Consider the following 16,484-nt stretch of genomic DNA (forward strand, 5'->3'; position numbering starts at 1 on the left):
AGAGAGAGAGAGAGAGAGAGAGAGAGAGAGAGAGAGAGAGAGAGAGACACCCTGAAAACTGTCTCCAAGCTCAGCTTCTGAACAGGAATGTCACCTGTCAGCTTGTACCTGCATTGTTCCCCGAGACTCTGATTTTGTGCTGATCCAATCCTCCCATTCTCAAGAACCCGAAACAACTGACAACTGAGGCTGGTCCTCAGCAGTATTTTTATTTCTTATTTTTATTTTTCCAATTTGCCAGTGTGTGAAAGCCGTAAGCTGATGCACTGTGCATCACTGAGACAGGGTCGGTCGTTGCCCCCCCCCCCCCCGCCCCAAGCTCTTGCTAGCCGGCTTCTGTCTCCACCCTAAGTGCTGGACGCCATTCCTGCCTAACCCCAGTCATGACCTTATACACCAAGAGCTCTGCCCTTTGAGTCCCCTCCCCAGCCTGGCAAATGATTTTTAACAGGAAGCCCGTGAGGTTGTTAAAAGTGTATGGTTTTCCTCCAGATGTGCAGCAACACTGGGAGCTCCCCACCTTGTCACTGCATGATGGTTTGCTTTCAGAAGTTGTCACTGTAGCCAGGATCTCAGTTCTTACTGAGTTCTAGCCAATGGTATTTTCTACAAACAAAACTTGTGTTTTCACATTGTATTTATCATGTATCACATCTCACTCTGGAGTGCACGCAGTGGATCAAAGCTTCCATTACAGAGTAATGTGCCATTACTATGAGGCTCTATGTGGCTTAAAGGATCTAATGGACTTTGAACGTAACAGCCACCATGGATGGTTACTCTTCTGTTACAGATTAAGCTGACTTGTGAGTCTAGTACCAAATAACAAAAGATACACCATCCTTTATTATGACAACTTTTGTGTGTGGAGGTGGTAGGGGTGAGGGAGATCACATCTCATGTAGCCCAGGATAGCTTTGAACTTGCTATTATATAGGCAAGGTTGACCTTGAAGCCCGATCTTCCTAGCTTCACCCCACAAATGCTAGGATCACAGACATGTGCCGTCATGCCTGGTATACGATTTTTAGTTTCTTTAGTGACCACACACACATTCTAGAGCTAGAGTTAACCTGAATAACTAAATAAATGCATCACTTTTCCTTTAAAAAATACGAATCCATGATAGTATCTTTTGGATAGAGTGTTTATAGGTCTTGCTTTTTAAAATGAACCTGTAGATACAAAAACAGGAGTGTTGAGGCTAGAGAGACAGTTACAAGGTGAAGAGTATATGTTACTTCCCAAGTTTGGTTCCTAGTGCCAATGCTGGGTAGTTAGGCCAGGCCCAAAAGCTACAGAGAGGAGGAAGACACCAGGGAGAGAAGCAGAGGACTTAACCTCAGGCTCACTGTTGGTCAAATTCCTCCAGGAGAAGTATTCTGGTATGTTTCCTTAGTGTCACACTAATGCATACTAGACTCTGTGGTAATCACCAATGTACTCACTACTTGGTGACATGATGCAGAATCTATACATGAACATAGACACATAGCTCAACATTTTGCCAGTCATTTTTCTGGTCACGCACTATTTGGACATGTTTCACAGCAAACTAGTTCCTAGCCCTAAATGTGACTTAAAAGTGAAGTGAGTAATCTGAATAGCCAAAGTAGAAGCTTTTCCATTTCATACATCAAAGTTAGGTATTTGCAGATCAAAGGAAAAATAAAAACAAATGGAATATCCATGAATCCAAGGCATGGAAGCAGGTGTGGAGCCCGACAGAGCTCTATCTAAGCCAGCAGTGACAGTCGCATCTGCCAACAGGAGACAAGTCCACACCAGTGAGCACAGACTGACAGCCAGCACTGCTATGGTGCTTACCGTCTGTCTCTCACACGTTTTCTAATTCCAACTCAAGAGGTAGTAACCTTTAGAGTTCGTTACTAAGACTGAGGGTCCTCATAGCTACACAGATGTTAGAAAGTAGTCTCAGTGGTTTTCAACCACATCATTTCAATTCTTTTACACTTATTTAATGTGTGTGCGTGTGGGGTGCATGTGTCACGGCTGCATGAGGAGGTCCAAGGACAACTTTTAGGAGTTGGTTCTGCTGACTCCGGGGACTGAGCTGTCGGGGCTGACAGGCACCTTTCTTGCTGAGCATTCTCCTAGCGAATCCATCAGAGCAATTAAATTCAAACAGCCCACCATTTCAGATCACACGGCTCACTCACAGACCCTACCTGCCTGAATGTGTTCCGATGGCCACCACTGTACCACTTGGATGAAAGTCTGCACAGTGTCCCGGTTCCTAGAAGAGAAAAGGACAGCCATTGGGGCACAGGATAAATGCTCCTAGGTTTAAAGGAACTATTAAAAAAATCTTTTAAAATAACTTGTTTCAAATAAACAAATTCTGGACAGCTTTATTGTAAAGCAAACCAATGAGAATGCTACACTGACAGAACTGGCTGGCCAGGAGAAACAAGTAATCGCTTTGTGGCCAGGGAGTGGAATAATTCAGGTTAACACCAAATATGGTAAGAAATTCACACAGAACTCATACATTTCTTTTGGGGTAGAAAAGGTAGTATCTGTATACGGTAGTGAGAAAATACAAGGATACCCACAAAGACCCACAGTTTGTTATAGCATTTACTGAATCCAACTGTTACACCACAGAGGCCCTAATATTTCATAATCAATGTTCCATAAATATACAAAATCTTTGTAAGTTTACTACTGAAACAGAGAGGAAAGCATCCAACTATCTTGCTTCTTAATGTAGATTCACACTGGAATGGAGACCAGACATTTCCCTCTTCCTCTCAGCCCTTTCACCAAACCACAAGCACGCTTTAGATCAATGCTTCCTGAGTGCCAGTGGGCAGAGTCTGCATGCCATACACTCACGTCCACAAGCCTGGTCCACTCCAGCCTGTGCTCCACGGAGTTCCACATGCACACCTGCCTGTCTTGAGCACATGTCAAGAGCAAATCTTTGAAGGGATGTGTTGCGAGGCCCCAGAGTTCATCTGTATGACCCTGGAAATTAAAAACCTCCTTGTAAGAACCAAAGCATATTGTCCATAAATAATGTAGGAATTGTTGGCATCACACGGCTTACCTGTACTTCTATTTGGAAGCCATCATTAAATGTTCCCCGTAAAATAAAGTTGCGTGATGTGCCTACTAAGAACTGTTCTGCCTTTCCCTCTGCAACTGCTCTAATCGTGCCATACTGATCAGGAACCTGGAACAAATGAATGTGTGAAGTATAAACAGTGACATGCAATAATTAGTACCTGAATAGTGTTATGCTCACAGCTGTATGCAGTTAGAGGGTAATAAAGACAGACTCTAAACCTGAAACAATATAGTGGTCTCATCAGATTGTAATTTAATGTTCAATTACATTTTATTACACAGAAGTTATAATGGACTATATCAATATTCTTTGCCACATTTACTGTAATTATCTTTGTAGAACAGGGTCTCCCACATGCTATTCAAGCTTGTCAGTGATCTAACTTGCAGTCTGCTTCAGTAAAATTTAAATTTATATTCTGTATGATCCTGAGAGTTAGAAAAGTGTGGGAAAGGAAGAAAGTTCATAACGAATATGGTCCGGGTTTTGTTTCATGTTCTTCTGGGCAAGTTACTTAGCTTAAGACAATCCATTTATTTGTGACATGGGGATAATACATTCATTCCCTATTTATTCTTGATTGTTTCAGGGACCAAAAGATAAAAATTCCAGCAAATCAAAAAACAGCTAACCTTTTTGTCTGTTTGTTTTTTTTGGGACAGGGTTTCTCTGTATAGCCCGGGCTATCCTGGAACTCACTCTGTAGACCAGGCTGGCCTCGAACTCAGAAATCTGCCTACCTCTGCCTCCCAAGTGCTGGGATTAAAGGCGTGCGCCACCACTGCCCAGCACAGCTGACCTTTTAATCTATAGACTCTGTATTCAAGTACTAAATCATCCATGGACTGAAAATACTGGGGTGAAAAAACCCTCTGTGTGTACTGTTCCTACACAATTCAGTAAGACATTTCCATAGCAGTCACACTGTATCAGGTACGGTAAGCAATACAAGACAGTTTAAAGTTTAAGTCCATAGAAATACTTGACTACATTGGGTAAGGGACTTCAGTACTACAGATCCTACCATCTATGAGGAGACTGGAGACTACTCCTGTATAGATGCGAAGGGATGACTGAAGTGTAAAGCACTATAAAGGCCATTCACAGGTCTCCTTATGACACCCATTTCATTCGCACACTATGTGACATACACTCAGTGTCCTCTACACTGATAACATCAGTGACCCCACAGAATGACTCTGAAATGGTACATTTCTTCTTCATGAAGGTTTGGTTCGAAAATGCCTCTGCTTACTCATATCTGCCTAGCCTGTGTCAGACCCTGAGTTCAATTTCTTGCACTGTACAATAACCAATAAAGCCCTCAAACTCCACATTATTCTGTTTAGAGCAGAGTCCTCTGTGCCATAACAAATGCTTTCCCATGGGGAGGGAGTGAGCTTAAGTAAGAACGCGGATCAGTTTCCCAGAAAAGCTATCTCAAAATGGGACAAAATGCATGAGTAGAGGTTTACTTTTTTAAGGTACATTTTTAGATTTCCAGCCTTACCTCAATTTCTCTTTCAAGGTTCAGATCATGATCCCACAGAATTATTTTTCTGTCTTTCCCGCCTCCAGTTAATAGCATCCCATTTCTCATCTGACAAAGCGTAAACACACTGCCATCATGAGCTTTGATTTGTCTGTTGATCTGATATACACCTAATATGGTAAGAGAAAAATAAAAACACTAGAAATAACATGTTTTATTAGCCTCTAGTGTTTTTCTGGAAAACAGCTTTAGCAGAACTACAGGGTGAATTCTCAGAAAGTTCACATTTTCCTCATCAGAAACCTAGTCTCACCGAGTTCCAGAAACACAGCAGGAACAGAGACTTAAGACAGAATATAATCCTTTACATTCGTGTCAGTATATGTACTCTAAAAATATTTTCTTAAAAAAACAGAAAGTAATCTGCTACAATAGCGATTACTGTCCAGACAGGAGGGACTATAAAGTGTATCTCAGCATCGGCTTCACTGTCATCTCTTATGATAGCTTTGTGCAATATCAGAGTGGTGTCACTAGTGTGATGTACACCTAGGACAGAATTATGAGGGTTATATACACAATGCCAGTTATTGGTAAAGCCGTAGCCAGGATCCAAGTTTGTCACCTCAGTGTCCCTGGAGCTTTGCAAAAGCCTTTGATAGCTCAGTGCATGACAATCATTAATAAACACTGAATTATTCTTTTTAGTCTATTGAGAAACAAAAGAAATTACATCATCTAAACTGAGTCCGTGATGCTTACTCAGAACAGGGCTCTAGCAAACAAGGGAGGCTAATGAGACAAGAGGACAGACAGCCTTTGGGAGATAATGCCTTACAGAACCAGTTACCAGGTTCACAACGGAGGCCAGAGCCATGTTTAAAGACGGCTAAAGTCAACAAAGTAGCCTTAGCTCTTGTGGGAAAACTGAAAGAAAAAAGTTTTAAAGACCATCCATTTTCTAAAATTGTGTACTAACTGATGAATGGATAAGCAGGACACAGTTGTGCCAAGACAACTGAACATTATGTTGAGAGGAGAAGGTAAGGAAACATGCTCTAACAGGATGGACCTTCCAAACACGCCAAGTTAAGCATGCTAGTTATCGTCAGGCATGGTAGTACACCTATAATCCTAGGAAGCCCGTTTGGGCTCCACAGTAAGTACTAGAGCAGCCTAGGCTATGTAGTGAAAAGAGAGAACACAAACCAAACCAATCAAATGAAAACTAGCTATCTGGGCTGGAGAGATGGCTCAGTGGTTAAGAGCATTGACTGCTTTTCTAGAGGTCCTGAGTTCAATTCCCAGCAACCACATGGTGGCTCACAGCCATCTGTAACGGGATCTGATGCCCTTTTCTGGTGTGTCTGAAGACAGCAATAGTGTCCTTAAACACACACAAAAAACCCAAAAAACCAAGTTATCTAAAGCCACACATTTTACTCTATTTTGATAAATTACCTAGAATAAAGAGACCCAGAGAGATGGGGGAAGCTAACTGATGCAAGGTTTCTTTCTAGGAGATGGCAACGAAGTGTACACAGTGGATGCAGTAAACATTATTGACTGCACACTTCATGTCATGTCAACTACGGATCAACACGGCTCTTACGGAGATTATTTTCAACTCACTTTTCTATGGGAGCTGTCATTAAGTTTGCAAAATTAGCTACAATTAACAAGGTTTTGGCATCCTTAAAATGTTTTCAGCCCTAGCTGACCTCGAGAGCTACTCTCGAGCAGTGTGGGTGCATTCCTGGTAGAAAAATGCCAATGGACGGCACACTGGCAGGGAGTCAGGCAAGGACTCACTGCTCAGATCCACGGCTTCCACCTAAACACAAGTCAACTTTTGAGCATGACAATATGCTCACTGGATGTCTGTCTACACAATTTATCTCTCTTTGCTCTGACTGAACCTAAGTGCCCAGGAGAGAAAGGACATCTAAAAAATGTGAATGTTCTGAGCACTGCTGAGTCCCTTTAGGTCAGGGACCGAGGAGGAAGAGAGAGTGAGCACTGAGCATCTGCACATCTTTGGTCTCCCTTCTTATATGAGGTCAAAGCAACAAGTAAGTATGTGAAATTACAAAACTAGCCAGACACGGTGGTACATGCTTTTAGTTCCAGTACTGGGGAGGCAGAGGGAGGCAGATCTCTGAGTTCAAGACCAGCCTGGTCTACAGAGCTAGTTTCAGGATAGCTAGGGCTACACAGAGAAATCTTGTCTTGAAACACGACCCCACCCCACCCCCTAAAAGGAAAGAAATTGAAAAAATAGGTAGGCATGATGGCACACACCATGTGAGTTCCAGGTCAGTCAGTTAGGCATGGTGGCATACACCATGTGAGTTCCAGGTCAGTCAGTTAGGCATGATGGCATACACCATGTGAGTTCCAGGTCAGTCAGTTAGACATGGTGGCATACACCATGTGAGTTCCAGGTCAGTCAGTTAGACCCTATCTAACAAACATCCATTAAAATCAGATGTGGAACGTCACAGTTCCCTGGGAAGAATGCACAAAGTAAAATCAAAGTTTTCTCTTCTTAATTCAGCTGCCCTAACATATCAAAAAACCTTGTCAAACATGTATGATCTTCTCAGAATGATGACGTTAGAAAACAGAAAGCAAGGTTAAAGAACTGTTTCATCAGGATAACAAGCTCCATAACGTGACTCAGTTCCACTCACTTCCCTTTGAACTGGAATGGTGTCACAAAGCCCAGATAGTAACTAAGTTAAAAAAAGTAAAAATTCTGTGTTTCACATTTAAGCATAATCCAAGTTTCTTTTACAGACTATAAATAAAACATTACAGTTGAAAAATCTTTCTCTCATGAACCTATATTTCTGTCAGTCTAGTTTAGGTTAAACATTTGAAATACTTGTTGAGAAAAATTACTGTCTTTGAGTTTAAAAACTTTATGTCTAGGTTTAATGATATGGCCAAGTCTACCCAAGTTTAATAGCAAGTTCTTCCATTCGTCTCATTGCTAAGAGAAAGTCTCCATGAAAAGCAGGTTTACCTTGCCTGCCAAGGGAAGACATCTAGAAGGCTCTGTCTATTCAAACAAGACTCAAATGTTGGGAAATGCTAACATTAGGTAATGGTCTTACCACCTAGGTAAAGAGCCCATGCTGGTGACTTGGTAAGCAGGCCAAATGGTTGGACTTCTTGATTCCAGAAAGAAGCTTGTCAAAGATTTAGGAGTGATAAACATTTTTAAAATGTCTTCTTTGTGAGTGCCTGGCTTGTGCCTGGCCAACGTGTGGAAAGAATGCCAAGGCCTACCATGAGGGTTGTGAAGAGGGGCTGCAGGTAGGAAAGGAAAGGAGGGACAAAACTATGGCTCACTCATTTTCTCCACGTGTCCTTCCTAAAAGCATGACCATGAGTTCTGCTCAGATACCTGAGCACCAGCCCAGGAGAGTGGAACTTCATATATTGGAAATTAGAATGTATCTCTAAGTGTGCTCTCTCTCTCCTATTAAACTTCTGGAGGGAAAAGCCCTATATGATCACATATAGATCATAAGGAATACTTTCCTTAGAAAGGCTCTTTCTGAGCACACACGTTAATCCAGTGCAAACTGTCTCTCTTGGTCAGTAAGGGTGGGGCTGCAACAGCACACATTCGAGTCAGGCAGCACTGAACACGACGGTACCTTTAGGCCCTTTCCCGGGTGGGGGCTCCACCGTAGTCTTGCTCCAGATAAGCATGATTCCACCAGAGTCTCCAGTGAGAACATCTCCATTCCCCAAGAAGGCCAAACACTGAACGAATTTTGGTTTTTCATACTTCTACAATAAAATGAAAATTTTTAGGTTTTTCTTTGGCATGGTGATTTTATGCTTACCCAACAATAAAGATTATACACACACACACACACACACACACACACACACACACACACACAATGATATTACAACATTCTGATCCTTACCCCAAAAATTCCCTGTTTTCTTGTTAGTGAATTGCCACTCCAGGTCCAGAAAAAAATATGAGATTTACCACATGTTATTATTGTATTTGCATCTGTTGGATGGAATTCTACAGCCAAAACAACTTCGTTTGTTGTCTGTCAAAAAAAAAAAAGTGACAGTTTTAGAAGAATGTATATTCTATTTTGTATTTTGTTTTTCGAGATAGGGTTTCTCTGTGTAGCCCTGGCTGTCCTGGAACTCACTCTGTAGACCAGGCTGGCCTCAAACTCAGAAATTCACCTGCCTCTGCCTCCCAAGTGCTGGGATTAAAGGCGTGCACCACCACTGCCCGGCAAGAATGTATATTCTTACTATTACCAATATCCAATTAGAGTTCCTTATAGAGTCAGGGAGAATAGTTTAGGAAATTTGCCTTTCCTCCTAAGACTTCTTTTGCTATTCATTTATCAGATATTTGTTAAGAACTACAGCTTACAGCTTACATACTCAGGAAAGCACACTCTGTAAGATGCAAGAGTAATGTACTGTCTTAAAGCTGCAAACATCAGAGCTAGGGACAGCCCAGGTCCCTTTCTAGTCACCCGCCCTGTGCCTGTGCCTCGGAAGTCAGAGCAGCGGGCTGTCTGATTCACTTAAATGGAATTGCAAGCAGCGTACTACTTTACATTTACAGTATTTTTTCCACATTGTATTTGTGAGATCCATTCATGTTCATGCTAAATGCTATAAAATATTCCTTGGAAAAGGATTGAGGGGGAGGGGAGGGAGAGAATGAATCTACTGCTGACTGGAATTAGGGTAGTTCTACTTTTTTAGCTACTGTAACCTGCATTCTAGTGAACAGATCACATCGACTGATTCTGTTGGGTTTAGCAACAGGCTATGTCAGCAAGTAGGCAAGCAATGCCAAACAGTTTTCCAAAATGGCCACACAGCAGCACTTCCATGCTGACCTTTAAGCTAACACAAAAGTAGAAGTTACGTATCAGGCACTCAAATCTTTATGAAGGAAGCAAAGAGAGTCCCCTGTTAGAATGCTGTAAGTTCACTACAGCATTACACTACACACATTCGGAGGGGAATGCCCTCAGTGGAGGGTCTGAAACAAAGCTCTGTACTAGCAACACAGCCTGGAAAGGTGGTGAAGAATGGCCAGTGGGGAACCAAGACTTCACCTCGTAGACCTAACTACAAAAGAGAAAACACTTATGAATTTCATTTTGCTGCAACTTCCCTACATGTCAGTGGTGTAAATGAGACAGAATGATAGTAGTCAAAGGACCACCTGTCTTCACTTATGCTTTTAAGGTGTGAGATTTTCTGACAGTGAATTTCAAGTACAAACAAATGTACTTTGCTTGCTTTAGAAGTTACAACAACAAAAAAAACCATTTTTAAGCCAAAAAGTCAAAAACTTGCAATTTATCAAAAATAACCCTAACAAAAGGGACAAGGAGCTAAAGTAAAATATATTCCTTTCCTTACTTTGTAATCACGTTTATGCACATGTGTCTCTGTGTGGATGCTTGTACCTAAGTGCAGGTGCCCATGGAGGCCTGATTTCGGGGGAGCTGGAGTCACAGGTGGTACATGATGTGTGGGTGCTGGGAGCTGGTCCTCTGCAAGAGCAGGACCAGTTAGTTCTACCGGCTGAGGCATCTGTCCAGCCTTGGAAACATATTCTTCTGTAAGGACTTATCAAAGCCCTTTTGTAGTCTTAACATTGCTGCCCCACATAAATGCAGCTGCTTACAAGCCAAGCTGAGCCACATCATGGAACTGCAATATTCCACAGCCTCAGAAACTCTACAATCCCTCTACATGGTATGGCACTGTCTATAATCATTATACAAAACATTACTTTTATATATGACCTTCAATCATGTCAAGCATATTCTTAAGGGTGAAACTTTCCTTTAGACTTATAAAGCTTTAAAGACTGACTGAAAAGTCAATTCATGAAACTGCTGCAGCAAAGCGGAGCATTCAGTGTGAGCAGGGAGGGACTGCACTCAGTGTTTTTTGAAATACGAAACTGTTCCATACCAGCTCTTATGGTCTATCTAACTGTTAATGTTACAGAATCTGATAAGTTGAAAAAAAACTGATAAATATGAACTGTGCATTTACTCTTATAACTTGGATAGGCACATATATATATAATCCAAATACCTGTCAAATAATGAACTTTATAATACAATATCCAAAGTGTATTTTGATTTACCTTTATTTCTGCTACTTTTGATTTTTTCTGCCAGTCCCATACGGTAAGCATATGCTCATTGGAGTCATCAATAACGCATAAATGAGTACCTGAGTCCTACATAAGTAAATTGGAAAAAAAATGTCATTATTAAAACTAATAGTGAGATAATGAAAAACTGTTAAACTCCTTCTTTGAGACACAACTGAATGTGCTATTTATAAAAACTGTGCTTTTTTAGAAATATAGAAACACGCTAACTTTCTTCCTGTGTCCAGCTTTGCTCCTGAGCTGACTCCCACCAGCCAGTGAGCCCCTGGCTGTCATCTGGCACCAGCTCACCTCTGAAGCTCTCCTGGTCCCTTCGCTGTCTTATGCTTCCTTCTTGCTGTTAGAAAATACTTAAGGCATTTCTCCATATAGGAGTTGCACAGATACATACGTAATCCCATGCATGTCTGTCTGATGAACTTATATGCTAAAATCAAATGATACTTTAAAGTTCACAGATTTCAGCTTTTGTAACATTTACATTAACATGAATAAATGAGATAAATGAAAACAAATAGTTTTCTATCTTTTTTCTCTGCAACAACTTTCATTCCCACAGACTATGTAAATTTAAGAGAAGAAATTGTGGATGACGTCAAGCAACTTATTTCTAGTAGCACCAATGGTGTATGCCTCAAAACGTCTTTGGAACAGACACTCAGGTGAGGCTGGGGACCAGCACTTGCCTCTCTCTGCCTCCCTCAATTGAACTGATCCTCAGGTAAGAGGCTCCCTCTGCAGTTTTAAAGGGATGAAGAGGTCAGGGGAACAGAGGTTTGGAGCCATAAGAAATCAAGAGAGGCCATCAGGGAGGTACAACTTTAGTTCAGTGGCTATTGAAGCCCAAGGTTGAAATGGTTTATGGAGAAGAGTTGAAACTTGGCACCATGGGGCAGGGTCAGAGGTCATGAAAAGCTCAGGAGAGGCTCTATTGTTTTTATGCTTACTTTCATGCAAGTTTAATCTGTCAGGTTTAAGTAAAAGACTGAAAACTTTAAAAAAATTCATTTACTCTAATTTCAACGTGAAAACTTACATTTTCATTATATAAAATTAAAGTGTAATTTCATACTTTTGATTTCTCAACAGTAAAAAAAAAAATGACCATGAGAATTAAGGAAATCTACAGAGTACAGATGGTAGACAGTCTGAGTACTCAAGCACTATACAGGGCCAGGCTCCCCACCGATGTCCTGCTGTGGTTCCTCCCCTTTTCTTGGCCTGCCAGAGTCCTGTCATTCGCTGCCTCCAAACTAGCAAAGCTGCTAAACTCAACTAGATTTTCTGATTTTTTTTTAAATCTCTTTTTTTTTTTTCATGATCCACAAAACTCTGCAAGTCAGAAAATAGCTACTGACAGGTGAGAACTGAAGAAATAATATGAACAGCTAAACATATTTTGAAGTGTAAAATGAAATCCACTTGAAAATTCAGTACAGTTCTTACATGGTTCATAAATATAATCACACATTCAAGGACAAATAAAGTGTGATAAACAACATCTTCTGTTCCTCTCATAACAAACCCCAAAGTTCTGAAAGCTCAAAGGACATTGCTACACACAATTTTTAAAAATGACTTTTTTTTTTTTTTTTTTTTTTTTTGCTGAGGCCAGAAGAGGGTGTCAGATGTGTTGGCACTGGAGTTGGAGGTGGATCTTAGGAACTGAGCCCCGACCCTCTGTAAGAGCAGCAAGTTACCTTAACCATGAAGCCGCTCTCCAGATCACTACACACTACCATCAGTCCACAGCTAAACTAAAATACATAGGATCAGGTCATGAGCTTTACGGAATACAAAGATCTGATTGGTTCCTTGCTCTTATGTGATTATTTCATAGAAATGAAATGTCATGTCTGAATTACCTAATGAGATGGACGTCTCTTATGATACAAATGGAAACTAAGCCATGTCTTATTGCTTATTTTGACTCCCTTCCACTACACTGGTACCCTATCTCAGGACAAAGACCATGTGCTGGTTCAAATTGAGGACGGCCCCACAGACTCTGAGTTGAATGCTTGGTCATCAGGGAGTGGTGCTATTTGCAAGGATTAGGGGGTGTGACTTAGTGGAGGGAGTGTGTCACTGGGGGTGGGCTTTGTGGTTTTAGAAGGCCAGGCCAGGCCCAAGTCTCTCTCAGTTCCCTGTGGAACCAGAGGTAGAAAGTCTCAGCTACCATGTTTGACCACATGCCACCGTACTCCATGCCATGATGACAATGGATTAAACCTCTGAAACTGTAAGCAAGCCCTGATTAAATGCCTACTTTTATAAGCTGTTGTGGTCATGGTGTATCTGTAGCAATTCTATGACAGCTATAAAACATTGACTAAGAGATACAAACTAAATATAATATCTTGATCCTAAATTATATCCTAAATCCTAAATCAAATTTAATACTTAGATTACAATACTAGCTATTTAACAATAGCTATGTTGAAGATAACTTGCATCTCATTTTTGGATGAATACAAGATCCTACACATTCACCAAACAAGCTCAGGCTTACATGGCTCACTTTAAAAATAACTGTGACTTACTGCTTTTGAAAAATCCAGGCATCCTACTCCACGCTCAAAAGTTCCAAGTCCAATAACGTGCAGCGTGGAGAGACTTACTGAATCCCACACCCTGACATGGGGTTGCAGAGGCTGCAAAACATAAGATAGGTCTAGCACATACAGGTGGATGGATGCGGATACGTACAAAACTACCTCACAGCAAGTATGCACACCACGACCAACAGCAACCTGGCATATTTTTGCTTGTTTTGTTTATTTTTGAGACAGAGTCTCACTATTATGTAGCTCTAGCTATCCTGGGACTCACCATACAGACCAGGTTGCCCTCACAGATATCCACCTGCTAATGTCTCATGAGTGCTGGGACTAAAGGCATACACCACCACGTCCAACCCAAATTCCCACCTTAGTAAGACAAAAACTAAATTTAGACATGCCTCCAAAGAATATACTTTTTAAAATATTTACTCATTATTTTATATGAGTGCTCTGTCTTCACACACACCAGAAGAGGGAATCAGATCCCATTACAGATGGCTGTGACATGTGGGTGCCAGGAATTGAATTCAGGACCTCTTGAAGAGCAGTCAATTGAATAGGTATGCTTTCCCCTCATACTATGAAAATAAGGACATGTGATCATAAGCAAATATTTGCATATTTAATGTTTCACACATGATTAAATGTATGCCATAAACAAAATCATTTAATCCTCATAATCTGTGGTCTGTGGAGATATGACCACAACCAGCTTTTACAGTCACTAAACAGTAGATTTAGAACACTAATTGTAATGTACTCTATTAGCTAGCTTAATTATTAGCCAGAATACTAGCTAATATTTTGCTATTTTTGAGACAGGATCTTAAATTTTTATCCAGGCTAATGTGATTCAAACAGTCCTCTGCTTAAGGCCACCAAGAAGCAGGTACTACAGGTGTGAGTGACTCTGTCCCTGATACTTCACTTTTAGTATGCTATCTTTCTTCTTACAGAATGTCCTTTAAAACAATGAAGTATCTGCTTACTAAGTTCTGTGGAAAGCATCTTCACATGGAAAGACTATGGACCTGGAAGGGTCTTCCGAGCCTTCTCATACAGAGCTCACCTGCAGCTTCTCTTTAGAAACTGAACCCACAGAACATCATGTGCATGTGCTAGTCATCAATCCTCACTGCTGATCTCAGAAATGAAATGCTATAGAAAACAACTTACTCAAACTGAATGATCACTGGAACTCTAAGTGTATCTAAGTGGTATCCTAATTCATGAAGTCAGAGGTCTCATCAGCTAAGAAGAATTTAGTTTAACAAGTTTAACCTTTGACAAGCACGAGTCCTTCCATTTTCATGTTCCTAGGGAATGTTTATTATTGAGATGAAACCATAGTTTGAATGCTATATTTTAAGACCTTCTTACATCTGAATGTATTCCCCCTGCTAATTCTAGAGACCTTCTCCTCTAACTTTCAGGGAGATAAGGAGCTAGCTAAAAAGGCAGTCGGTCCTTCTGACAGCAGGGCAGACACATGAGCTGGCTGCTTACCCTTCCGTCCTTGTCCACTCCGGCTATCTGTCCAGTTGCGATCCTAATCTTGTCAGGATGTATAGCAAGGCTAAAAAGCAGTATTTATCATAACATGTGAAACAGCACAAAGGCACCTTTGTATCAACATTTTTTAAGCAGATAGTTTCCAGTCTTAAATCCACACCCGACCTATTGATTTTTATTAGTAAATTAAGCAAGCCTCTATTTTTCTTTCTTATTAATCACATTAATTTTATTAATTTATTAATAATCTATTAATAATACATTATTAATTAATGGAAGACTGAATTCATAGAAAACATTCATTCATAATTTGGTAGGGTAAGAATAGAAACCATTTTCATCTGTTCAAATTATCTTTTTAGTCCCTATACTTAGGCAAACATCTTTATATAATTTTATGAAGTTCAGTATGGTCTGGTGTAATTTTCATCTACTAAAATATAAGTATAGCTTCATCTTACACCATCTTATACACCTACTACCTTAAAAATTCTTTAGTGTTTCAGGTATTTCTACTTTTCTAATAAAAGTAGCAGTAAACATCTTCTAATATAATTTTACTGACCTATAACTATTTCTTAATATTAAGCTTTTGTAAATCTAACCCAGGGCAACAAATTCTAAGTGAAATGGAAAATATTGTAGCAACTGCACCGGAGTGCACAAACACCCAACCACAAAATACATGTGTGTGCACTCCTGTGGAGGTGTGCAAGCCTGCCTGTGGAGGCTAGAGGACACTGTTGGATGTCTTCCTCTATCACGTTCCACCTCACTTAATATCTGCAATTACAACTCTCATTACATTTATTTATTTGTGTACACAAGCCAATGAATATGTATGTAAGTGGATGGCAGCCTGTGCTGGTCAGAGAACAACTTGTGGGAGTCGGTCTTCTCCTCCCACCATGTGAAATGAATCACACGGTCAGGTTCTGCGGCAAGTGCCTGCTGAGCTATCTCAATAGCCTGTTACCTAGTTATTAAAAAACAAACCTGGTTTATTTCTATGTGGGAATGTGTGTGTCGCGTGTACCCTCCATAGAGTTTCCCACATTCACCTTACTCACTGAACTAATTTACTGCCTACCCTGCCTTACTTTTTGAGACAGGGTAGTCTGTCATTGACCCTAGAGCGTGCTGTTTTGGCTTCACTGTCTGGCAGTCAGCCTGAGCACAACCTGTCATCACAGTGACAGACATGATTGTGGCCAGTTTTCACGTTGGGGCTACCAGGGATTATAGCTCAGGCCCCAGATTTGCACAGTGAACTTATACACTGAACCATTTCCCTAACTCCTGATGACAAAAATTACTGTCTTTATGTTCCTTTCTAGAATCCTTCTGTATTATTAAAACAATGACCATTTATTTATGGAGAGAGGCCATGAGGAGCCGAGAGGCAGACTGGATGAGTTAGTGTTCTCCTACCCTGCCGGTTCCAGGGAGGGACTGAGCTCAGCTTGTCAGTTTGGCTCCCTGCTGAGCCAGCCTACAATCAGGGAGTCAGCTCACCAGGAAAGATTTTTTGTTCTTACTATATATTGCTAATTATTTTCCAGAAAAACAGTATTAATTTATTACATGAGATAAAAATGTTCCAAACTTCTACAATTTCTC

At 40.7% G+C, this 16,484-nt stretch overlaps 1 protein-coding gene across 1 annotated transcript in view; it reads right to left on the bottom strand.

The window, feature by feature from the left end:
• Eml4 (EMAP like 4) overlaps positions 1 to 16,484 on the bottom strand; it is a 118,998-nt gene that overhangs the window by 19,128 nt on the left and 83,386 nt on the right. Inside the window, exons 10-18 of the mRNA XM_028765152.1 lie at positions 14,859 to 14,928; positions 13,332 to 13,442; positions 10,759 to 10,854; positions 8,534 to 8,668; positions 8,255 to 8,390; positions 4,605 to 4,756; positions 3,074 to 3,199; positions 2,860 to 2,991; positions 2,190 to 2,257 (exon numbers count right to left, since the gene is read on the bottom strand). Of these exons, the coding sequence (XP_028620985.1) occupies positions 2,190 to 2,257; positions 2,860 to 2,991; positions 3,074 to 3,199; positions 4,605 to 4,756; positions 8,255 to 8,390; positions 8,534 to 8,668; positions 10,759 to 10,854; positions 13,332 to 13,442; positions 14,859 to 14,928 (1,026 nt within the window). The remainder of the gene's footprint in view (positions 1 to 2,189; positions 2,258 to 2,859; positions 2,992 to 3,073; positions 3,200 to 4,604; positions 4,757 to 8,254; positions 8,391 to 8,533; positions 8,669 to 10,758; positions 10,855 to 13,331; positions 13,443 to 14,858; positions 14,929 to 16,484) is intronic.

This window comes from Grammomys surdaster, unplaced genomic scaffold (genome assembly GCF_004785775.1).
Source record: "Grammomys surdaster isolate TR1022 unplaced genomic scaffold, NIH_TR_1.0 149, whole genome shotgun sequence".
NCBI lineage: Eukaryota > Metazoa > Chordata > Mammalia > Rodentia > Muridae > Grammomys > Grammomys surdaster.